This window comes from Gymnogyps californianus, chromosome 2 (assembly GCF_018139145.2).
Source record: "Gymnogyps californianus isolate 813 chromosome 2, ASM1813914v2, whole genome shotgun sequence".
Taxonomy (NCBI): domain Eukaryota; kingdom Metazoa; phylum Chordata; class Aves; order Accipitriformes; family Cathartidae; genus Gymnogyps; species Gymnogyps californianus.
Genome location: NC_059472.1, coordinates 99,582,888 through 99,608,852, shown reverse-complemented (window position 1 = coordinate 99,608,852; position 25,965 = coordinate 99,582,888). Strand labels below are relative to the sequence as shown.

General features: G+C 41.4%; 1 protein-coding gene across 1 annotated transcript in view; it reads right to left on the bottom strand.

Annotated features, from left to right (window-relative positions):
- Nucleotides 1-25,452, bottom strand: part of RNF144B (ring finger protein 144B) — a 30,836-nt gene extending 5,384 nt beyond the window's left edge. The window contains exons 1-3 of the mRNA XM_050891302.1: nucleotides 25,270-25,452; nucleotides 12,322-12,426; nucleotides 3,930-3,990 (exon numbers count right to left, since the gene is read on the bottom strand). Coding sequence (XP_050747259.1) covers nucleotides 3,930-3,990; nucleotides 12,322-12,426; nucleotides 25,270-25,434 — 331 coding nt within the window. The 5' untranslated portion in view covers nucleotides 25,435-25,452. The remainder of the gene's footprint in view (nucleotides 1-3,929; nucleotides 3,991-12,321; nucleotides 12,427-25,269) is intronic.
- Nucleotides 25,453-25,965: the final 513 nt, after the last annotated feature.

Here is a 25,965-nt window from a genome sequence, read left to right as displayed (position 1 = left end):
TCCTTTGCCCCCAAAACAAGCAAACATTTTGCTTTCTACTCAATGAAAGCCAGAACAAAATAGTTTGCAGATTCATTTGTAGGGAGAAGAGAGACACATGGACGGGCAGTACAAGCCATTTTACATTTTTATATACTTTTAAAAAGTAGTGTCCTGACTGAGAACTTGTTATTTCTGTAGCTTCCCTCTCTTAAAAGAGACTTAAAAGAAACTCTGAACTGGGTAAGACCATGGCCTAGTACTGGCTATTGCATTTAAGTCTTCACACAGTAGGTTCTGTATGCTTTCTGTTGATAAACAGCAGTTAAAATGAGATAAAATGCAGTTCCTGCAGATAGCTGCTTAACATGCTCAACTTTGGAAACCTAAATTCTCCTATCCTGTTTTTGGATGAAAGACAGGATGTCTGGTTTTGACATCACTGGGAGGAGGGGAGTTGGGTTGTAAATCTTATTGATTTTTACACATTTGTTGCAGCAAGATGTAATGCATGAGATGAAACTCCCTCCTCTCCACTTTCTCCATTTTACAAAGAACCTACAGATGGTGTTTTGCAATCCGCGCTGTCTCATACAGTTTGCTTACCATGGAGTACAAGTGAAACCAGAAAACACTAAAAAGGAGCCGCCAAAAAAAAGAAAGAGGCTATCATATTGCTCTGACAAGCTGCTCCATCTTTTAGTTAGGTCCATTTCTCTCCCAAGCCTTTCCCCTGCTTCCCCACAGCCAGTTCAGCCGCACTCGCTCCACTCTCAGGAGGAAAGCCGTCCCAAACAGTGCCAGTACTAGGCAGGGATCTGGCCAGTTTTCACAAAACGCATGAGCAAGCAGGTGAGATGTGGGAGACAGACGGGGGAAATGCAGCACCGTGAAGAAAGGAGAATTTCTGGCTCAGGAGGGGTACTCACTGAAAGGATGAGCCTATGCCTTTCGCAGGACATTAGGAACACCTCCTTTTAAAACGGACTACTGTTCGGTGAGGCACAAAATGGAGGTTCTCATCATCTACCACTCAGCCTATTGGGCAATTGTCACAGAAATAGAAATATAATGCATATGTCCTAACCACATCCTATTCCTCTATTTCGTTACTTCTGATGACCACCTCAACCCCATCCTAAACAGACAGAGCAATTCCTGTTTCTTCTATTAAAATATGCTGCACGGAAGCTCTGTGGCTAGGTCCTGACTGGATGCAGAGAAGTTACAGATATGTAAGAAAGTTTGTGTTAAGCCTGAAAACATTTGCGTTCTAAGAACACAAAAAACACAAGAGAATAGCATATTTTCAGTGCATTCCTTATTAAACTAAGCAAGTGTCTATAGATATACAATTGTATGACAATTACTTTTCACTACTTTTTCATCCAATATTATTTGTCCATTTTTAAAAAAAAACCAAGGAAATGGAGAGGAAATCTATTTTATTCAAATAGCTAGCACAGATGGGGGATGGGGAAAATAGCTTTTGGATGTGTAAGTCCTTCCTCAGGTCTTCAAAATTTTCCTCAAAATTTGTCTCACGATGGAAAATGTCTGGAAGGGTGAGAAGCATTGGCTTTACCAATCACTTGAAGACTGGTAAGCAAAGACTACAGAGCAAGAGCAAGTCTTTCGAGTTACCCAAGAAGCTCATTATTTATTTCTAGCATTTCTAGTAAAGCAAAGGGGGTGCTGAAGCAAAGAGCTCATATCTCAACAGAATAAAGCTGAGAGAAGAAGGGTCTAAATATAGGAAGCTGAAGGGTTTGAATAAAGGGCTTTGTTTATCAGAGCAAAAGTCATGAAGGACACCCTAGTACCTGCCTGTTTTAAGGGAGGAGAGGGCAGTAGCAGCCTGGGTTTTCCATAGCGCTAGGTCTGAAAAGGGCTAGGTTGCACTAAGGCTGACACAGACACAAGGCACACAACAGAACTCAGCTGCTGGGAGTCCCTGGGCAGATTCCGGATCAGAATTTGACCCCAGTAGGTGCCATCAGCAAGGTTTATTGCTAGTTCCAGAAAAAGATTGTCAGGCCTGCGTTGGCATTGGTCAGGGCAGGCAGGCTTTGCCAGGTTAGGGTCAGGTCTGAGAACAGAGCTTCAGGCCAGCAGAAGCTAATAAGACAAGTCCAACTGATGAGTCCAAAAAGGCCAGCCTTGGGGGCAGCACTAAATCCAGGATAGGCTGGGGTTAGGATTAGTGCTGGTGTCCAGGTCAGAGCTTTAGTTAGCAGGAATCATTGTTCTCAGGCATCAGTAAGCTGGATTTATTGCTGGGTCCAATAGGCAAGGCAAAAAGGCTATGTTTAAGCCTGCCACTTGGATGCCAGTTTTACTCATCACAAAGGAGAAAGGACAGATCTTAGAAACATAATGAAGAGGGGTAGTGGAGGTGGAGAAGAATTTGTGAGACTTAGGCAAGAAAGAAAATTTAAAAAATAGACAAGTTTCAGGCTTCTGTGCGTGAGAGGCAGTAAAAAAAACCCAGAGATGTAACAGGGAGTTGGACAAAAGATCATGAGTTCAGCTTTGGCTAGTTATAGAGGAAGAGATACCAGGAAATCATTAGTTTCACAGTCTTCAGTTAAAAAAAGATTTTATATAAAACAGATTAAAGTATTGCAAGAATGTCTCTCTTTCTTAACCCTTTAACATAGTGATTTAACAAGCTCTGATTTCTACTGTCTAGGGCTGTAGACAAGCCACTGCTTGGCTTATGAACTGGAGGGACTTCCTAAGGAATTAAAGATAAACAAGAAGAAGGTAAATAGGAGAAAGAAATAAAAAATGAAAACAGAGTTTGGGATTTTTTTTCTTTTTTGGCCTGAGTGCCTGCAAATCATAGCTACAATCTGCATCTGCCCATGAACTCTGGGGCATACTTGGGTATACTCATTTTGCAGTTTTTTTACTTCGTGGTCATTCACCATGACTCATGTCAAATGAGATTCTATAAAAACCCATATATTCTTCTATCTGACCATCTTTTCAAGTGCATTATTGTGCCTAACTTTTACAAATCTCTGCATTTTCATACACATTCCCAATCCATCTGCATCTAAGCATGCATGCAAAGCAAGAACACAAATACAGTCTTTCAAGGGAAGTTTGAAAACAGGCAGAGGCAGGGCAGATCAGTCCCAGATAAACTACCCTGCAAGCTACCACGGGAGTGAGTTCTTTGAAAAACACTGCAACTTCCAGCTGAGACTTTCAAGTTGGTGTCAGTCTTTAAAACCAGCATGGGACCTCATCTTTCTGACTAGCAAGTTTCTTCTTCAGCCTTGGCAAGGAACCATCTCCTGAAGCAGAAGGCTATCCTCTGGCATAGGAAAGCTTGGGCCCAGTAAGACCTTCAGTTTCAAACTTCTTTACTAATAGGCCTTACTCAGTAATGAGGGGTCCAATTATCCCTCAGGAAAAAATAAAATATACTAGATGAACACACATGAGGCTTCTACATAAGAAAAGCTCTCTTGCATGGATGTTTGCAAAAATCCCCATCACGCTGCAGGGTTTGTCTTGCCCAGAAGTTGTGAAGATCCCTATGGATGTATGAAAGGACTGTATGCACCCTGCACCAGCCTCTAGTACCTTGTCTAGTTCTACCAGTACAACCACCACCTCAGGGACCCAGGATGAGCATGCTGTGGGAAGAATGATGGAGCCTCAGGCACACAATCTGAGAGTGTTGCCCACAAGCTTGAGTAAAAGCGTGGTATTTCAGTAAGATGCCACTCTGTTGATTCTGCTCCACTGAAATAATTTCAAATTTGTCTGTGGAGCACAGTCAGGCCTAGTGATTGCTCTTAAACTATTTCAAAACAAAGATATATTCTCTGTCTCTTCCTTAACTCACCCAACAGGCTTTGTCTTTGCAGTATGTAATACTGCTGCCTCCACTGACACTTTAAAAAGGAACGTAATAGAAACCAAAAGGTTCACACCTCGTTCAAACTTCAGCCTTCTGTATAACTGAAACTGGTCAACAGGCACCAAACAGGCAATCTGAAATGATAAACAAACATACAGAAAAAGCATTAGAAACACAGACTTGAAAAAAATTAATAAGCACCCTGTTCTACATGCCTGCTCTCCTGAGCTGGCTCTCAAATCCACCTTCTTTTCTTGCTTGCTCTGACCACCACGTTCCTCCGTACTTTGACTTCCTTCTTCAAAACTTAAAGTAGTTGTTGACCTCTCCTATTTCAGCCACACAGCCCAGTAGTTCAGCCCACGTCTTTCTCACCATCCATAGGAAAGCCTTCTCTGTGGATTCTGTATTTACCTCGGGCTTCTCAGTTTTATTTCATGTTGGTTTAATGTAACGAAGGGTGACAGCTTGCCAGCCTTGGAGACTGCAGCATGTTGTTCATGCACAAGAATACAGCTCAAATGAATGGTTCCTCATTCATGTCTCCCAGTCTTAATGGCAGGGGTCACTTAGCTCTCAGGAACTTAAAAGCTAGTCTGGTTTCCATTTTTTATTCACTTCATGGGGTTTGGGTTGAGATAGTTAAATGCCATTGCTGTTGGAATTTGCCTTAGACACACACCAGCCCACTGGGAACTGGACTGAAGTTAACGAATTTAGTTGGCATAGACAAACAGGCTTTGCTGATACATTTTACACATTAACATAATTAAACTAGCAGCCTAAAAGGCTAAATGCTCTAATCTCCAATTAACAGTCTACGTAAGACAACCAAGTACCCTATTTAAAACTAATAAGCAAACCTGGATACAGGGTAAGGAGGGGTTCAAAAGAAACTTCACAGACACTCCAGAAGCCATGTTTGTTGGACTCAGAATCTGAGATCATTCTCTTTATTTGATTCATTCTTAATATTGTACCAGCACTGAAAATGTCTTTCTCTCTTACTGAAAATAAACATAGACTAATACAAGACCTGATCATTTGAAGCACTGTGAGACAGTGTAGAACTGACAGCTTCAAAGTGAAGGGCTCTCAGTTCTCACATCCAGTATCCCACCACAGTCCTTCTGATTACTGTAAAAGGCAAAATTTTGCCCTCAGTGAAGTGGACACTGGCCCTTGCTATCCTTATGGGTTGTGTGACACGGCACTCATGAGAAGAAATACAAAGACAAAAAAATTCAATATATATTCAATATCATGCTGTGAATACATTTGCTTTCATAGACGGAAAAAAGAAAATAATATATCCATTTGTATATTATAAAATATGAAATTGCTTTATTAAGATCTCAAATCAATTGGAATTAAAATTGCATTTTGAAGATGATGTTTGGATCATTTATTTGACCTAAACCAATGTCATACAAAAAATAATCCAACTGATGTCAAGATTTAAGTGTTTAAAGATGCTTAAAAGACTTATAGTTGAAGAAATCAAAGGATTTAATATCAAAATGGGAAACACCAACAAATATTTACAAAGCATATTCTTAGTCAAGTAAGTCAGCCCTGGGTCAAAGTACTGTCCTCATTCAGTTTCTGAATTCAGGGTGTAAACTATTTTTAATATGAAAGTATTTGCATGGCTAAAAAATATTACATTAATATGACTGTAAGACACAGAGAGCTTCCTGGGAAACTCTTCACCTGTTCATCAGAAGTCAGCTGAAACACTCTTGGAAAACAAATAACAACTTAATCAAACAGGGAAAAAAGAGTGAAGTTCAGCAGCTTCAGCAAAGAATGAAGCCAACCAACAAAGCTATATAAAACCCACAAGACACATCATTTCAGTATTGCCCACTCCTCCCCAGGGCAGCTTCAAATCTAAATAGAGTTTGGAAAAAAAAAAAAGAGTCATTTGCTTTTCTCTAGCTGGGTGAGCATTGGCAACCACTTTAAATTTTCCTTCATTACGACTAAATTAAAACAGCGAGTCTCAATGCTGTAAGAGCCACTTGACTGAATTGTTTAGTTGTCTGGGGTCTTTCTGTGCTTGCTTTTGCTTTTAACAAACAGTTTTTCAAGAGCAGTTCTATTGAGCCCAGAACTTCCCATGTATTAAAAATCGGCCTTTTTGATTACAGTGGGAGCAGAGTTAGGAATTTTATTGCAGATTCCAATAGCAAGCAGAGCCAGTGCTGGAAGCTTCCCTTTCTCCTATTGAAAACCTGATCTTACCATGCTAGCCTTCCCCACCAGTTTCACCCAGCCCCACTCTTCTTCCTACATATCCTCTTCACAGCTCAGCTCCCCCCTCCCTGAATGCAGCTCCGGGCGTTGAACACACGCAGCCCATCACCTCTGCCACTGACTCCCCCAGGCTTTGAAAGACCAGCTCCTGATAGCACCCACATGGAGGTCAACCTGAGAGGTGCTGAGCCGAAGCCTCTCACAGATTCAGTGTCTTTAGGTATGAGGAAAGGAATGCACAATCTGCTGCTGCCTGAATTCAGTGCCACATCAAAGCTGTATGTGCAAACTCAATTGAAAAAAAAATGAAACGTGAGTATCAGGTCCCCCTAAAAAACAGCAAATCCTTTCCTCAGTGAACTTTTAATCTCATTTACACTTAATGGAGAAGGACAGCCATAAGCATGGTAAGGGGATTAGGTGTTTATCTCCTCCTACTTGGCATCAGAGTCTAAACGTTCATCTTCATACAACTTCTCCAGCCCCACCCGGGAGTCCATCCCAAACACCTCCTCTCCAGCACAACCGCACACACCCCTGGGCTGGACAGAGGATGGAGATCTGGGGAGGAAGCAAACCAGCAACCCGGCAGATGGCAAAGGGCCAAAAGAGAAAGACCATGAGCACGTCAGAAAGCAGATGTTTCTTGTTCTAGGCTATGAAATTATTCAATGCAGCAAGAAATGCTACAGGACAAGTTTTTGGGCTTTTTTTTTTTTAATACTGGGTTAAGGTTACAATAAAAACCTATGAAGAAAATGAGAGGCAAGGACTCTCCTCTCCTGAAAAGATGTTGATTTGAGACTTATCAGACTGTTGGGAGTTGAAATAAGTTTTCTGGTTTACTATACTCTGTAAGCAACGTCTGCAGTTAAAATACTCTTGTTATAGAGCAAAGAACACATGAGAGATCTCGCTAAGAACAGCAGCTTTCACCTGAAGTAAAAATATCCATGGAAAAGAAGCAAAATTTTGAAGGCTCGCTACCACAAAAGGCTCCAGCTGGACCCCTGCCAAGTGTCCAAAAAGATTGCCCAACATGGTACAATAACCGGGGGCGTCGTTACTATGCGAGACAAAAGAGCAAAGGAAGGAAAATGAAAGGGTTTGAAATAATTGGGTTCAGTTTACACAGGGGCAGACTGTTCCTTGTAACCCAGGCAGTGCACAACCAGGAGCCAAGGAAGAACAACTCCCCTGTTTTTAAACACTGGCTACCACAGTGGAAAGGGAAAATCACTACTCCACCTATTCTCAGGCTTTCAAGGGAGATGCAAGGAGGCAATCAAGAAAACTGAATAGATCTTACTTCCTTTCACACCCATATGAATCAAACCTCGATAATGCCGAGGGAGGGAAGTTCACCAGGACAAGTGCTTCTCCCTTTCTCGCTTTAGCAGATACACAGCAAGGGCAGATCCTGCACTGGCAGCAGCAACTTGGGCCACTTGCAAAGTGTTGCATTGCCCACCTCTGCGAAAGTCCTACTCACAGAGGCACTGTCTAGTTTTGCAAGGAGTGCAAAATAGTTCTAACTTGGGCTGTGGTTTGCTTTTGAAAGGGGTATGGGAGTTCAATCTCTTTATTGTTAGAAATTACACCCACACCTTTCTTCATCAGCTACCATGCCCACTAGAGTCATCATGAAATATTAAATTATTCATTTTCTCCATTAAGGAGTTCTTCTCTTATTTAGTGACAAACAAAAACAAAATTAAAGACTTTCTCATGTGCACCCCTTGGATTTATTTAAAAATGAGTAAATAATAAGAATAAAAATTTTAATTTTGACCCTGAAAAAGATACGTTGGCCTGCAACATTTTCTCACCTTCCTCCTCATTTTACCATTTCAATCACCCCTAGCAAAACGCAAACCAATTTTCAAATTAAAAATAAAACTGGTATTTTAAACTGACTCCCAATGGTATTTTTGTTCAGCTATGTATAGAACATAATGCAATTAAGAATTCTAAGATCTGGGTCACTGTCCCATTTCAGCATCACTTTACAAAGCGCTGACAACTCTCTGTTAGGTTAGCACTGGTGTAGATCATGGATTTACACAGCTGGAGGGACAATAAGCAGAATCTCCACTGCATGCAAAAGGGTAATTCTCCTTGTCAAACTTAAGAGGCAAAAGGAGAGCCCAAATCAGGATCTCCTTTACTGCCTGCTGCATGGTTTTAATCCAAATTAGATTATGTATACATGGATCATTGGCATCAATGTTACAAGCTTCAAAACAATACAGGAATCAGAAATAGCAAAGCACCATCCCCTAGACATTATCCAAGTGACTATTGCCTTAGAAATCCGTGTACGCAGTTGAGACTTACCCTGATTCATAGCTTACACCGGTGACTGGACTTGCACCAAGCAAAACCATTTCAAACCATGATAAATTACCCCTTATTTAGATTAGGGATATTAACTGGTCCAATTAAATCAATGGAGCAAATTCCCAAGAGAGACAGGAATATTCTAGACAGAAGTCTGCATGGTTAAAGAGAACTGCATTAACATAAGATGTTCCTTCTACCTTCTGCTTCCAGGAAGGAATCCAAATCATCTTTGTTTATTGTACTATTAGAGCTTGAAAGGACAAACATCTTGTTTAACAAGATTGCTTTTAAACTTTCCATTTTTTTGTGTAACCAGCTATTTGAAACAGAGTCTGTAGCCAAAACCATTGCCTTCCCACCACCAACACCCATTTATTTCTACTTAAAACCAGCTATACTACAAGCAGCTGCTATCTTGATGTAACAGGTCAAGATATGACCCAGGATTGCACTTGATTTCAAGCACTCCAGTGGAACAATTCCTTCTGTTTGAATGCACTACTTGTCAAAACAAAAAAACTGCTGGGGAACGTACCAGTTTCAACTAGATTTTGTTAAAGTAAAAAAAAAAAAAAAACCCACCAAACAGACGGGTTTCAGAAAACATATTTTCAAAGTACTGAAAAGTACAATTTTCTAGTTCAAATGACTTTTAAATTGATTTTTTTTAAGAATAAAAACCTGGAACATTTTCTTCTGAGGTCCAGAAAGACACAAAGACCAAAAGCAAAGCCTTAACTCCCAACATCTCCTATACTCTATGAATAAGCAGTTTACTCCCCAAACGCTGATGAAATATTCGTTTCCGAGACACACATTCCTACTACTCACACTTGCTCATTTCTTCATAAGACATACAAGAAGAAATCCTGTTCCCTGTTTAAAGTGTTAACTAGAGTTTTTGCCCCCTTCCACCCCCAAAAGCAACACAAGAAGCACGTGTCTCAGAATCAAGGCACAAGCTGTGAAAAGGCTCTCATAACTTAGTACCAAACTAGATAAACTCTGAAGAATTTTACCAAGAAGATAAAACAGACTTAATTCACAATGAAGACAAATACGTCACTGGAAAGCACTGAAGAAATGTTACACACCTTGAATAAGGACCTTGAGAGAGGGAAGTAGAGGAACTTTCATAGCTATAATGTGTTATAAATTGCTTATAAGCTTTGTTATTAATTGTTCAGTTTCCTTATTGAAGAGAGCTCAATCCAAAATGCACTGAAGTCAATGACAAGGCTTTCCTTCACTTCAAATTATGCCTAAATTCACCTTTTCTCCCTTGTGCAGGCTAGGGCAAAAGGCATTTAAAAAGCAAACAAAACAACCGCATTAGCTAACATAATTAGACATAATTTAGCCCAAAGTATAGGAACCAATTTAACACCATGTCCATGACAAAGACAGTTTGAATTGCTATTTTGTCTCCAAACTGTAACGGTACCCGGTAAACGTCAGTCACAGCAGAGTCTGAAATGGACATGACATGAAAAATACACTTTTTCAAAACCCTGATGCTAACACAGGGGAGAAAAGAAGACAAATTTCCGCCCCCCGCCCCCAGTACAGGCAACATGTCATTCCTCACGGCACTGTCCTGGTGAGGAACCTTTTCCTGCCAGAAGCCAGAGACCAAACATCCAGACACTCCAGAGGTGAGAAGGCTCATACTTTGACACCAGGCGTGTCAGAGTGTGTAATGAATAAACTGTAATTCTAAATAGTACTTCCATGCCAAACAATAGCCATATTTAAGCACATTCTCTACCATCTGAATAAGGTTCTGTTTTTTAAATAATAGCTTTTAAAGGCCACATTTTCACATGGAACAGCCTTTATAGAGAAGAAAAAAGAATACAGAGTGCTCTTACATAATCTGTAGTTTACGTATGAATCTTTCAGATTATTAACAGAGACAATCTATTCTTTCTATTGTTCCTGGGGTTTTGGGGGCTTTTCTTCCTTAAAGAAATAGGTATTTTGTAAAATACATAAGCAGTTCATTTTAACCAGGTTGGGGGCCTGTTTGCTTTTCAAGCGGAAGGTCTGTGTTTCAAGCACATTGCCAAAAGGGAGCGTCAGAACATTCATTCATCCACAGGACACTAATGCACGTTTGGGCTGTTTAGTCATTCTGCCTTTAGCCCAAAAAACCCCCAAAGATTAAGCTAATGGTCCATTAATATATGCCCTGGAGTGCCCTCCTGCTGTACTAAGGGGAAATATATCTCTATAATTCCTATAGCATCATAACCCTAGCTTAACAGAGCAGAATTCTTCCTACTATTTGTTAATTTTCTTTAAAAAACGCATTTTCAATAACGGCTAGTTGCCTCCAATCTGGTGCGATGGGTGGGAGGGACATTGCTATGCCCTCTCTGTATCTATGCAGAAGAAAGGAGGAAGGGAAACCGCTGGCTACTTTCCACAATAGCTGGATTCAGCCAAAAAAAAGCTCCACCATATGCCTGCATGCCATAACAAACACAGCTGCAACTCCCGGGCCCTGATTCAGCTAAGCATGGCATTTCCAATGTATGCTGGAGAGGAGATCTTGATTTTTTTCTGGAGAAAAAGGCATTTTTGGTGTTGGGAATTGCACTGCCACTGATTGCATTTGAATAGGATTATATACTTCTACCACAGTTATGTCATCTGTATACATAGGACTCAAGGGAACCCAGAAGATAAGCTGCTTTTCTTCAGTTCAGGGATGGAGATCTGATTCTTCTTGATTTTGTCCCTGCAAACAAATGCAGAGAGAATCCACAAAACCAGCCAAAATCCCTTAGCCACCCTTTTTTCCTGGTTTGTTTTTTTTCCTGCTTGTGTTCTCAGGCCCAGCAGGGGCCTACCTGGCTCACAAAGCAAGCAAGCAAGAATAGCCGCAGGGCAACATCAGATTTGCCCGCAGTTTTCCGTGGCCTTCTAGATGCACAGAACAGCTGGCACGTATGAGGGTTCCAGCCACACTGCCAAAAGCTCTTCCCCATGTCATGGGTTTGGCACTAAGCCCAATTCAGAAACTTTACACCAGCCCCAAGCCAGGCAGGAGGCTGCTTGAGCATTGCTGGGAGGCCATCAGGCAGCCTGGTAGGGACCATCTAAAGCCCTCTTGAACCTCATTGTCCCAAGCGGTGCAAGAAGGTCTGAGGAGCAATTTTCCCTCCAGTTTCTCCACCTCCAACTTTCAAACGGAACCTTCCAGTTACTCTGGGAGATTGTGCACGTGCCAGATGTGCAAACAGCTCTGCCTAAACCTCATTTAGCTTCTGAGCTCTCAACCTCTCCCATATCTGCCTTGGGAATGAAGACACTTTTTGTATCTCTTAAAACCTACTTCCACCCAGTGCTGTGCAGATACCTTTCTTTCCATATAACTATACAGAGTCTTGCGTGTTTATATTGGACTGCAAATTTGTTGTTGCAGCCCAGTATAAACATATACGGAGAAATTCTGGCCTTGCGTACCATCAGTTTGAGTTCTTGCTCTTGAGTTAAGAGAGGCGCAAGAATTTCAGTGTTTGCAGTCAAATCAAATCTGATTTAACTGACAGTGCTAATGGAGGCTCAGCAATTCTGGGATACAGGGTATTCTGGTTAAGTCACCTGCATGGGTAATTCAGAGGTTGTCCGGATGCCAAGTAAGCCTTTCCTCAAGGCATAGAGGGAGGGAAAAAGGAGCAAAACTCTCAAAAAACATCTGTTTGTTTCTAGTTCCTCTTGTCAGTCAGGCTTCTTGCCAAAAGCTCATTAAAGGTAATTAAAGGGAGGAAAAAGTGTATGATCATATTTATTATGTAGATAAAGAAGTTTAGGGGGTTTATGTTAAAAAAAAAAGAGAAAGAAAAAAGTGTTGATACCTCTGCTTCTTGTAGAGTCCCATGGTTCAAGCATACCATGTCTGGACACGTGATAGGAGAACCACAACCTTCTTGAATTGCCAGCTGCATGTACTGTTTTAGGCACTAGAAACAAGTAAAGAAAAAAAAAAGTTATAGCCCACATGTTGGTAACACACAGATGCTAGAAATGCTGCACAGCTACCACCTCCACTGCCTTAATTGGCTGTCCTGAAGCTCCAGCACACAGAAAACATCAATTATTATAAGCGTGAATGCTACAAGTCATTACATTGGAAAGAATGCAACCAAGAACAATTAATTATGCATGACTTCATCTGTCGAGCATTGCATTTACCCAAGTCAGCAAGTCAGACCTTTCAGCACTAACAACCCCTACGCTCTGCTAAACTGGGATTGGAGGATTTAGGGGGGGAGTATCTTTCATCCTAATTAAACAGGCTTCGCTTTTTTGTCTTTCCTCCTGTGTTCTTAATTCAGACTCTCAGCCAGCAGTCTCCATGGTAGGAGACCTCATTTACAAGAAAGAGACTACTGTTCTCAGCTGCATAAAAGGGGAAGGGGGTTTATAACCTGGTTAGGAGGTTACAATCTGCCCTAGAAGATGTGCAGCTATCAGTTCTTCCTCCGTGCTCCCCCCCAACCCCCCCCCCATAGGTCATGTAATTTCCATGGTTTACCATGATTTATCACCAGCCTCTATTCTATTGAGCAGGAGTTCAAAGTCCATTTCTAGCATGGAGGCCACCTTATGAAAATTTCCAAATTGTCTCATTACACAAAAATGGCAGGCCTCCCCCCTCCAAGGAAAAAAAGCCCTCTGTTATCCCCACATTTTATTTGGCGTGCCAGTTTCAAATATATTCAGCTTGTCTTTTTAACACATATTATAGAGTCTTCAATGAAATCATGGCATAAAACTGGTGCAATGGACCAAATAACAGTGCTTGAATTGGATCTCCAAACTGCACAGGTAAGTGAGCTCACTTCTAAATCAAACAAAACAACGAAGTCTCCTCAAAATAATGACAGAGCATACAGTAAATTGCAAATCATTGTTAACAAAATAACAAAACATGGATTTCTAGCAGATTTTGGTATCAGCTTGCATTGTTTATTGTAAATGAAAACCAACATATTTTACAAGCAGCAGGACTAATGCAGCTTTGTTCCCTCCAGATTTGTATTTCATGCCCACGTGATAAACCTCTCCTCCTCCTCTTCAGTACTGCTGGCTTCTTCCCTTATTGCCCCATCAGTTTTCAAGAAATATGTCAAAGCATAAGGTCTTTGAGACCTCTGTCTCTCTGCCAACTTTCAGAACAGGCACTGAGTTCAAAAGCTACTAGGTGGCTTATGGGGAAATCACAGCCTTTCAGAGCATCAGCTCTGGTAAAGACTCTTCACAAACTGTTTTTCCAGTATTTATAGGCATTTAACACTGAAGTCTGTGTTAGTTTGGACTGTTCTGAGAAGGCCTTGCATATTGTGCTCTGATTAAAGAAATTTCCTCATTGGTATTTTATTGGAAAACTGGTACCCTCTTAAATGTCAGGATGATTAGGAGTTTTACAAATGGAAATGAGGTTTCCTTATTATTCTGTCTGTCTCTCTACTGAAATGTCTACATCCACATGTTTTGGTTAATTCTGATGAACTATACAGAGATATTAGTTCAAGCAAGTAGAATCAGCTTAACTTAGTGGCATTTCAAATGGGCTTACTTTTGATTTGTAAATATTTGAAGTGTATTCGTTTAGAAGAACATAGGGGTATAACCTAAATGGTAAGCTTTAAATATCTAGCTCATTAAGCACTAATAGATTCAGATCCAGCACGCACCCCTATAAGAAAGCAGCAGAGCAGGCTGTAAGGAATTGATGGTGCAAGCAGTATGTGGGAGGTGAGGGAGACTCACAGGTGAAGAGCAAAAAAGAAATCATGTCAGTTAACTGAAGGCAGTAGTAGCTCCCTAGGGAATATCAGCCCAGATTAACCAGGAGCTATTCTTTTATTATTCAAACAGCAGTCTCAGTGCCCTGTCCCATCTCCTTGCCTACCTCTCCCAAAGGCATCTAGGCACAGTGCTTATAAAAAGTCAGTTTAACCACCGGATCAAATCACCCCACTAGCACATGCAGCTCCTCCACAGAGCAGTAAGCAGAAGCAGGTACATAACCATGGTGGTGCCTGGGAGCAGGTACCCTAGAGACACCGGAGCTGCCGGGGCCCTGCCCACATCTGCTGCCACCATGGTCTGGGCAGTGGCAGCAGGTGACACAGGGAAAGCCAAAAAAAGTGTCCCCAGAGCCCAGGGTGGCTCCCAGTGCCATTACTGATGCGGATGGAGACTGTGGGTGACCTGCTCCTGCAGCCCCACATTCATTAAGCACCTGGCATTGCCCACAATTCAGACTGTAACACAGGAGAAACAGGGTATCAAGTGCTCACTTCCCTGCACAAATTTCCTCCCTGGTTTGTGCCTGTACCCAGCCTCCACCATGAACGATGCAAACAGAAAATTCTGCCCTCTGAGTTCCTTCCCCAAAGCCTGCACACGCTGCAGTGTGTTGGGTGCACTTCTTTGATACATGGGTGATGCTCCAGCAGAGCCTCCTTACATCTCGCTCCCTCTCCTCATGGGAGACCTGATTACTTTCTGGATCAAGTCTCAGGGCAGCATTTGGGGAAGGGGGAATGTTTCCCTCCCGCCAAAGCATTTAGTTTCCCTTAATTCCTCAGCAAGCATGGGAGAGCAACCTTTTACTTTCGCTAAGATCCTGGCTTCTGTCTCCTCTGTGGTGCTGCCTGATATTTAGTAATTTGTTTTGACAGCATGGTACTGTGGATTTCTATTCTGGGGGCAGCTCAGGTCAGCCAGTTACAGAGGGAGGACAAAGCCTGAGAAGTTACTGCAGGCCTAGCAGCAGCCCAGAGGCTTGTTCTTAATTTAGACTTCCAGGACAGAAGCTCAGAGCACTGACAATTACCCTTCCGTGCAAGGATGGGCATGAAGCTCTTAAGGAGTTTCGATCCACAGTATGGATTTTGCAATCAGTTTCAATATGCAGTATCTAAATCGTTAGGGGTACCAAGCCAGGAGAACAGAGGTTTCTGAGGATTGCTAATGCATCTGGATTCTCCTTCTCTTCTAGCTGACTGCTTGTTTGTAGGTGAGGATAGGTGAGCAACCAGAGCCTTCTGCGATACTTTTAGAGGGTGCTGTGCTTTCAGAGGGTGACTTGGAGAGATTTTATAATAGGTCTGTGTAGTGCCATGGATCTTCATATGTTTCACAGAAAACCTCCCTGTTAAATAGTTTTTACAGGTACTAAATCTTTTGCCTTGATTTTCTGTGCTTGGAGAATGTGCTGTGGGTGCAATTCAAGAAGCTGATGGAAGGATTTAAAGGTGCTGGGAAACTCGAAGGAAGCCTTTAACGTTTACCACTGAAGGATTAAGCTTTTTACCTAAGTCTGTACATGAATGAAGATGTCAACTTCTGATTTCATCTTTCACAAGTTAGCAGGAAAGAAGAGACAGTGGAAAATCACTAAAATTTTAAAATATGCCTTCACTTTAACAGTAAGACTGTTTTTAGAGGGGTTTTACTATTATTTACAGCTTAGCTACTAGTTTAGCTACTTACTTGAAAAGTGGCAAATAAAAATATCTGAAAAGATGTACAAGCTGCAAACGTGATGAAAAGAGGATTCAATGTCTATGTAATGAATCATGACTGACCTTCTCAGCAGCGTGTCCTCCCACACTGTGGAGAATACATTATACAGACATAAAATGGTAAGACTTTTCGTGCATTTTGTCTACAAAAATCAGCAGTATCTCAGCTAGGAAAACTCCACACACTACATATGCTACTTAATTGCTCTACAAAGTGAAGGTAAGATCAAGATACTCAGCCTTCTGTGGCATTAAGAGTTCCTTGAAAGGATCTTAATCTTGACATCCAAGAAATCACCAGGTCTCAGCACCCTTGGGCTACACTCCTCCACCAATTTCCCGCAGTGCGGTGACTTACAAGCACGGAGAGCAGTCACTGGCTGGAGAGGCCGCACCACAGGACCTGCAGCTTACAATGATAGTCATACCATCATCTTACTCTCCATGGCCAGAGCAGGTCATCAGTGGTGACCTTCCTACCAGCACAGCAAGGTTTCCATGAATGTGTCACATAGTCAAGGCAGAGGCAACAGACTAAAAATCTACTGAGGTCTTGCTGGACAGGTTTGAATCCTGCTGACCACAGATGAAATTGGAGGTTTGGCTCCATTACATTCACCCCTCAAATAAATGGTAGACACCAACACAAGGAATTTTAACTTCCATACCTGCAAGTGTACCATAATCAGTTACATTCAGTTTACTCAGATTTTCCCCAATGAGCAACTATGCCATGTACATATCTGTGTTCTGGGATACATAACAAAATCCTGATGCAATCAAGCAAGAAGGACCAATTCAAACGTGATAATGTAATTCCACCAGTAAAACTCTGTACACCTAACAGAAGGTTTTGGTGCTGATCTAACTTTGCCAAGCACGTTTTGCTCCTGCTGGGCTACTGTCAACTTCAGTGGAAAGAGTACTACAAGTAATTTTTTCTCTGCCTGACATTCATAATGTATAATGACACTTTTTTCAAATAATTTGCTGTCTAAGCATTTTGGGGCAAGAATATTTTTCCTCTTATGCTGTTTTTGTCTGTCAGGCCATCATCTTCCTCTATTTAATAAAATAAGGTCAAAATCCATTTACCTACTTCACAAAATGCTACTCAAGTATCTAGTACATTAAGACCTGTAAAGTACTTGGATCAAATTATCATGCAACATATATGCATTTCTTTTTTATCTTGCAGGACTTGTACGAAAGATTACGATTTAGGCAAATATCTGTATAAGTCCTAAGTACACATCCCTCTCCTGGAGCTAAGGCTTTGTTGAAAGTGTTGTTGTAACATGAGGGAAGAATCTTTAAAAAACCACTGAAAAGCCCAATCCAGGAATGCACAAACTAATAACATAAAAAATTCCTTCTTCAGTAATAAACACTTCCTCTAGTCTTCAAAAGTGTTTTCTATGGTCAGCTGTGAGCCCCAGGAACAGAAAATTGCGTTCAGGCTATTCATGGATTCTTCATTTCAACACTTCTCCTACATGCTGTCCTAACTTCAACTTTTTTTTTTTCCCAAAGTATATTGTACAGAGGGGATTTTTAATGTACCGACCAAAAAAAAAAAAAAAGTCTGTTTGGCAATGTATTTAATCTGGAAAGGGACCATAACAGTTCTGCATTTTAACGTAAGAATGAGTTCAAAGTATTATTTCAGTATTATGTTGCTAGGTAATGATGTGACAAAGGTACTATATCCCTCTCACTGTGAAATCTTATGTTTCTATTCAAAGCCATTTTCAGATAAATCTCTGTACCAGAGACAAAAGATGGATCTCAATCATTCCTACATATTGCTTTTTCAAGTACCTTGACATGTTCCATTACCTTGCTCATCTCCCATCTGCATGCAGCTCTTCAGCTCCCTAAACGCAGCCTCATTGGTTTGGATGCAAAAGCATAAAAGGAAACCACATATGTGACGTGACAAAATTGAACAGGTAGTTTTATTAAGAAACATGGAGGGATGGCTAGGAAGCAGAAAGAAGCGGAAAGCGCTGGCCTGTTTTCCTGTCAAATGCTACAGATATTGCTGCTAGCCACTGTGCAGCAGTTGATACAGGATAAGTAAGGGTATTTATCTTTAAATTGTGGAAAGGGAAAAAAATGGATCTACAGTATTTCTTAACCAGTACTAGGGCATGATCTATATTAAATACGAAAATACAAGAAATGATTGAAGGCATCTTGCCAAAACAAGAAGGTCTTTCCTACTAACATATAACTTGAAAGATAATTTCAATTTCAGAAAAATTAAGAAAACCTCAGGTTTCCATCTTAAAATCCTCAGGACTGATTTAAAATGTTAAATCTCTCTTCCAGATTTGTCCTCAAAACTGTATTGGTTTGGGTTTGGGGTTTTTTTAGCCTTAGCCTTTTTACAAACTCAAAATTTGAGGGGGTGAAAAAAAAAAAGACTGTATACGGAGAGAAAGCATAACGTTTCAGTTGGCATTCCAGAGTGTCTTATGATTCAGAACAGATCAACAGATAGGCATTTAGTTTTCATTTCAGTTCTGGGCAGTGTTTATGTACTTTTTATTCAATAAGACATAACTTTCATTTCTTTCTTATCATTTACAAATGTTACTTGTTCTTGAGTGCATACACAAGACAATGTAGTAGTCATGTAGTTTTAAATGGAATATGTATTATTATTATTGCCTTCGGTGAGACAGTTCATGTCAGAACTCTAAATTTAACCACCTGACCCACTCAGCATTTAATCGTGTACTCAAATAAATACACCCCCACCCCCAAAACATTACTCACAGTGTTTATGACTGATCTACATAACGTTTAGTAATATGTTCATCATTGTCATGACACCTGCACTGCTGCATATTCAATCTCTAAAATGGGCCAGTCGCTTTCAATGTGTGATAATCGAATTCCTGGAATCTCTCAAGTATTTCTCAACAGGTCTTAAAACTAGATTAATCAAGTCTATTGGCAATTAGCTTGGAGGCATCTGCACTTCACTTGGAAAAAAATGTGAGGCTTTTCCAATTAAGGGAAGTTTTTAAAAAGTACACCACAGAAATAGCCATTTATTAATTTGTTAGAGATAAACATGATAGGCACAGTTTACAGGGAAAAACAAAAGTCCAATGAAACATGCATTTGTGTTGCCCAATCTGTATTTTAACTGCTAAGGACCAGATGCAGTGATAAGAAGTTGCTTTCAAATGGATAGAAGATCAGGCCACATCAGAGCCTTATTGAGAAAGATGCTTGAAAGAAAGTGAAAAAATGCCCCTTTAGCCTCAAATGACATACAGTCATCTCATGGCTCAGTAGAAGGGGAGGAATAACATCACTGACAAGCATTTCATTTTGTCATGACCAAGCGAAAACACCAAGCAAACATGACAATGGACTAGAATATAATGGCCTCCCACTGCTCCACAAGGCTATTTTTTAGGGGATCTTTCAAGTATATCTGAGAAATATATTGTCATCAGCTTTGTCTCAAAAGATCTACCACCAATGGTGCTAGATTCTGCTCAGATACACAGCCTAAAACCAATTTACACATGGCCCGCCACATCCTGGCAGCCTTTCATAAAAGTCAGGTTAGGTTCCTGGTAATCGTTGCCATGAAGTGGTACCACCAAACAGAAAAGGACCAGAGAACAGGACCAGAGAAATTCACCCTTCCCAAAACCGAACCAGCTGTGAATACCAATTCTCTTACAAATAAATCTGTGTCAGACCAAACCTAGCCGTACCAACAGCTACAAAACAGACATGACCATGAGGCTTATGTCACAGGCTGGCTCAGTTACTGTGGCACTCCGAGGCATTGACAACTTACTTCACATCTGTTTCTTCATTTGTTAAATGGAGATAACACCAACCTCACTGATGCAGTGCTGTCATTAAACATGTTAGTTCCCTCTTCCTCCCCTGTTCTCCCTTGGCCACCATCCAGATGCTGCCACCTCTGTTGACTTCAGAAACATGTAGGCCCTCTTCTTGAATATTAGCATCCATCAAAAGGCAATGGGTACATTTGTGCTCTTTTGGTACCCCTACTAACTCTGCCTTTGGTGTGACTCTGCACAGAAATGCATGCAAATTGCATGCATCTAAATTACTATAAAAGTGCTATGTGTTCAGTGTCAATATTAGCAGGTGAGGGAATTTTCTTTTTTATAACTTTAAAACAAAGCTATTCTGAAACATTTCAAAGGCTAGGCTGGGAAAAAAGAATCCAAAATGTCAAAACTTGACAGCTTGCTACCTGTGGGTGGAAGCAGAAAACAACCTGAGGTGAGCTTTATATAAAGTAAGTGCAGCATTGCAGCACAAGGTCTATTTAGGAAGAGGAGAAGGTAGTGTTCTGGTGCAGCCGTGAGCACATGCAGGTGTCTCCTAGGATAGGGGAAAGCGGAGGAAGAAGAGGGGACCAAACCCCTTCATGAAAATTAGCACAAAGAAACAGACGACATACTAAAACCCAGCTTTGGCTAGATGAAGGCAAATCCAAATTTTCCCTTACTCCTAAATTTTACTAAGTAGTCTTTCACTGGAGTATTCGTTTACATTTGCTCCATTTATCAGGCATCCCACGCTCTTTGTCATCTGCCTCCTCCTTGGCTTTGATCTACTCGGTCTCCTCTGCTCTCAGGCTTTTCTGCCCATGCTTTTTGCTCATGATGCTGATCCTTCACATCAGTGTCTCCAGTTCTCCAGGGCTTCCCTGTACAAGCAATCTGAGGCTTCACAGCACTAAGGACAAAATGTCAATATTTAGCCACCCGAAGGAGGCAGGGCAATGCACAGCTGCTCTTAAAAAGATTAAGGAAAGCAGAGGAGCCTTAGAGTGTCCTGCTGGTAAAGTGCTACAGAGAAAGTTTTTTTGCATTAAGTTTAATCTCATTTAGACTGCATTGTGTGCACCAAAATAACAAACACGTGGCTCATCATGATATTGTTTTGCACATTTTGTAACTCAGTCACCTCACACACTTCTCAGAAGTACAAGACCCAACAAAGAATTTCCTTGGAAAAAAAGAAGGGTGAATCATGCTAGTTCTGCACAAACATGTGCTGACAACACAGAAGCGAATACATGAAAGTATCTTCTGTTTTCAGAGTTTGTTACATGTTGTCTTAGGCATCTCAAACCCTGTTCCAGTAAATAACACACAAGATGGATGTAAGCTGCTGCTTGACGTAAATAGCAGCAATGCCATTTATTGCTCACCTGGCTCTCATCAGGACTCTGAGATGCTTAGGAGGAGGGGGAAAAAGAGGAAAGACAAAACCAAACAGAATTGGCATGTGGGGAAGAAGCTGACACCAGCTTTTTTACTGACCCTCAAAACCATGTTTTCCGTAACAGCACTGCACTGATTCCCTTCTGTCATCACTGCCACCAGGGCAATCTTACCACACCTGGTAAAACCTCACCTCCACGACTGCTTACAGGCTACAGACTTGCACTGAGCCTTCCACAGGGCCCTTAGTATTTCCAGTATTACTGCTAGTCCTGCACTTTTCACTACTGCTTCCAAAGGGTAATTGATGCTGTGCCAGCTACCAGGGCATTTCTAGCACGAGGAAGCCAGGTACATGCGATCATACCACTCATCGTCTCTCCCAGCTGTTTTCCCAGTTTCAGCCAGGTTTTGAAACGGCACGAGTCTCCAAGATGTACACTTTCCAGCCAGTCTAATGAGCACTAAACCTTGGGCAACACCCAGTACCCCCTCCAAAGGCAAAGCAGGGAGGTCAGCCTGTCCATTTCTGGCACTACCCTGCCAGAGCACTCCTGACTCCTGCCTGAGTGAGGCATGACTGGAGCTATCTCGGGAAGGAAGGAGAAGAGCAAAGGATACAAACATGTAGGAAAATTGACTAGAAATAAGTGTAATATTCAAAATATAATTTTGTAAGTGTATCAGTCAGGATGTAATTAATATTAGTTTGCTTTGGACCCAGCTATAAGTGCACTAAAATACTGTATTTTGTAACACTGTGATAGTGTACTCACACACAGTGTATAATTATTTTATGTACGTATGTGAGCAATGTGACCACCACAGGGGCAAAAACCTGTGTAGTTGCACATGGGCACATCCAAGGAAGAAAAAGTTGCAAAGCAACAAGGTAAGCACAAGGGACTGCAGATAGGAAGGACATCCCACCAAATATACAAGAAGGATGACTGGCAAGACAAAGCCCAAGATAAGCAGTATCAGGAACAGATGAGATCCCCTCCCCTTTAAGGAATGGGGCAAGTAAATAATAAAACCGTGCAGCTTAAGTAATACATATACTGCTGAATATATATAGGTAAGAGTGTCCACCACAGCATGGTGCTCCGCAAAGGTTTTATAGGTATAGGAAATGACCTGAATAATATAAAGTGCAGTCCTCTAAAACTTTTGCAGATAAAATATACCTCACATCTCTGCCCAATCCTCTTCAGAGATCAGTCTTTCATTCGAAACTAGCATAGTCCAAACACAATGAAACCAGGCCATCAGGTACACTATAGCCGTTTCCAAATTCTTGGGATGTTTTAATGTGTGCTTTATCTCACATTTCAGTGGAGTCTTATGCCAAGTACAACAAATGTTGAGAAATACAAGGCTAATGCCTCTTCAGATCTGACTGGGCTACCAAGTAAGATGGCAAGTGTGTTCTGCAAGCCATCTGCTTTTTCTTCTCTGAACAGAGAGAGTAAAAATGTTTATAGCTATTTGAAAAACTCCTGTCTTACTAGCAACATTCCACCAAAATGCAAACATACACCTTCTTAAACACAATTTACTTACTTTGGCTAGAATACAGCTTTTACAAGGTATAATGTTTATTACAAGAGTTTCTAAGCTGAAAAAACAGGTGTACACAATTCTCACTCATTTAAATTCCTTGGTTTTACAGGGTACAAGTGAAAAGGACATATAAGCTTGTCCCCGCAGATGCCTAAATAGTAACAATTTCCAATTATTTCCACAGCCAAAAATGCTGTAGTGAAAAACAATCATAGATGCAGAATCATCATTACAGATAGCAAAAAAAAAACCTCACACGTGTAACAGAACAAAAAATTAACAAAACTAACAGTTTCACCTTAATAGAACAGAACCTATGATGTCCATGTCAAGTCCTTTTCTATTTCAAATTTAATACTACTCTTGGATCTATATAATTAACCTTAGTGATAGAAAATAAGAATAAGCTATACAACCTGAAAGCATTGCTAGGTGAAAAACTGATATGGGCTTGATTCCATAGCTCATAGTTGACATTCTTACCCCAATATCTGTCTTAAGGATAGTGTGAAGGTATCTAGAAGCCCTGGCATGGGTGGGAGGAAATTTAGGACATTGCATACCGGTGCAGCTACTGCAGGCTGTGCCCCAAGCAATCCCCCATGCAAGCCCCGGCACTGAGGCACTCTGTGGCAAGGTGCTTCTGACACGGCTCTTTGGAGGCTGCCCAAAGGTGCAACTCATACGGCCTCCCAGAAGCTGCTCTGGATTCAAGACAGAAAGCCATGCAGGAAGGTTAAAAGTTTCCGGAGTCCCCTTTGTTACAGGATGCAAGATCTACGTGGCTCTCTTGCATCAGCCCAGACACGTCCATCAGGAGGATGTTCAGACACAGGTAACACCAGCCAGACAAAGGGTAGACATGGAGCATAAGCACAGTCAAGACATATTACACCCACTGAAATAAATAGAACATGTCTAAAGGCTTCTCCCAGCTGCATTCAGCACTCACTCATGGCTGGCTCTTGGTTTAGACAAAGTCAGCAAAGTTTGCACAGGTGCCAAACAACTGTGACTGTACTCTCCACTTCGCTCCACTTGGCACTGGAGAGCCAAGCTCAGAGTGGATGCTCTCCCCACTACCGGCCAGGTAAGGGGTGTATGTATGGGGTGGCAGCTGCAGCACCCACAGGGGACAGGTGGGGACAGCAACATCCCCAGCCATCACCAACCTCTCCCTTTAGCCAGTGCCCTGGAGGAGTGGAGAGCCCAGCTCTGCCTGGCACAGTCCTCAGCAGTCCTCCCTTCCCCAGGGGCGAAAGGGCTACTCTGCCCAGCTAACATTGAGGTTAACATGCCATTAATGATACTAAATCAGAGTCACTGAATTCTTGGAGAAGAGTGGGACCACTGTAAAGTATCAACTTCTCCAATTTTTTTTAATTTAAAGCAGTATCTTCATACCTACCTGTTAGGTATGTTCTCTTAAAACTTTTGTTACAAACTAAAATACAGAAATGTTTTGTGGAAGTCAGGCTGAAAATGTATATTAATCAATCTTATCCTAGTTTCTTGAAACACACAGCTAGATTCTTATCCCATTTAAGCTACCCTGAATTCAGAGTAAGTGAAGATACTCTCACTCAAGCTGGCTTCACAAATATCAGATTTCTTCCATGAGTTCACACAATCAAGGGCAAAACTTAAATGTACTTGTTTGATGCTTATCCACAATTTGTTGTTAAAAAATAAAACCAAGTACATTTATTCTGGAGTTAAAAAAAACAACATCCCTCCAGTGGCTTCTGACCTGTTTCCAAAATCCATTAGTCAGGTACATCAAAGTCACTATTGCCGGAGAAACTGGGTCCATTTGCCCATGCTGACAAAGAGACCAGAAGAGTACTAGCATCTGTAGGGCTTTTATCAGCTCACTCAGCCTCCCCCTTTATCACTTCCACCAGCTTTATTTGATCTGAATTTTCAGGACAGAAAGTCCTCACTGACAACTATAGGCAATGCATGACCTGGGCAACATCTCTGCAGCACAGACTGCAGATGCAAAGGTTCAATAGGCCAAGGTTCATTTTTGTTTAGGTTTTCTGATTGCCCTTAAAAATTACATACAAGACTTAAGAGGTCTCTGAGTACTCAGAAAATGATAAAGTGGAAACAAAATCTCAGTTATCCTATGATGTTTCAAGATTTTGCTTCAGAAAAAATAAATACTGAGATTGCATGTAGACTGTATATGTTCTCTGACAGTCTTAAAATGCATCTTTTTTCCTACGTTCTACTGGGATTTATTATTATTTGTCTGTTAGAGTTACAAATTATCAAAAGCAGAATGACAGAGAAGTCTTTTAAATAAAGCAAGACAGACTAACACCAAATGCTGTTAAGGAAAGCATCTTCTGTCAGCATGGATAACACACACTTCTTGTACAGGACAAGCAACCCCATTTCACGGTTCTGTCTATCTCCCATTACCCTGCTCCCGCAACATAAAGGTGCCGCTAGGTCTTACCGATGTACAAAAGATGCAGCTGCATTCCTGAAGAGTGGTCATCTTATCCAGGGAATATTCACAGAGACATAGCTTGCAAGTGAGCAGGGGCTCCAGAGCTAACTCTGCAGCTTCTGACTCATCAGCTGTCATTGTGTGAGGACAAGCCTTCCCAGCAGAGCCCATTCAATCATTAATGGTCCACTCAGCCTGAAAGGAAAAATCAACAGCTGAAACATCCCACAAGCCATGTAGTCACTTCTCATTGACCTGAGAATTTACAGCTCAGATCCATAAAAGCACCTGCACACCCAAATGTACTACTTTGGCATCTTGGTGCCAGCCTCGCACTTCAAGCCACTCAAAATTTACAAAGAAGGTGCCTGAGAGCCCACCTCCCCAAAACACCTGCACTGGGTTGGATTCTCAGAGAACATTCACCTTGCTGGCACACAGCACCTCAGTCAGGCCACTTACCATCATATTAAAAAACAAACAAACCAAAACTCCCACAGATGAGACATTACTGTGATGGGCTGACCCTGGCTGGATGCCAGGTGCCCACCAAAGCTGCTCTATCACTCCCCCTCCTCAACTGGACAGGGGAGAGAAAATACAACGAAAGGCTCATGAGTCAACATAAGAACAGGGAGAGATAACTCAGCAATTACCGTCACGGGCAAAACAGACTCGACTTGGGGAAAAAAATTAATTTAA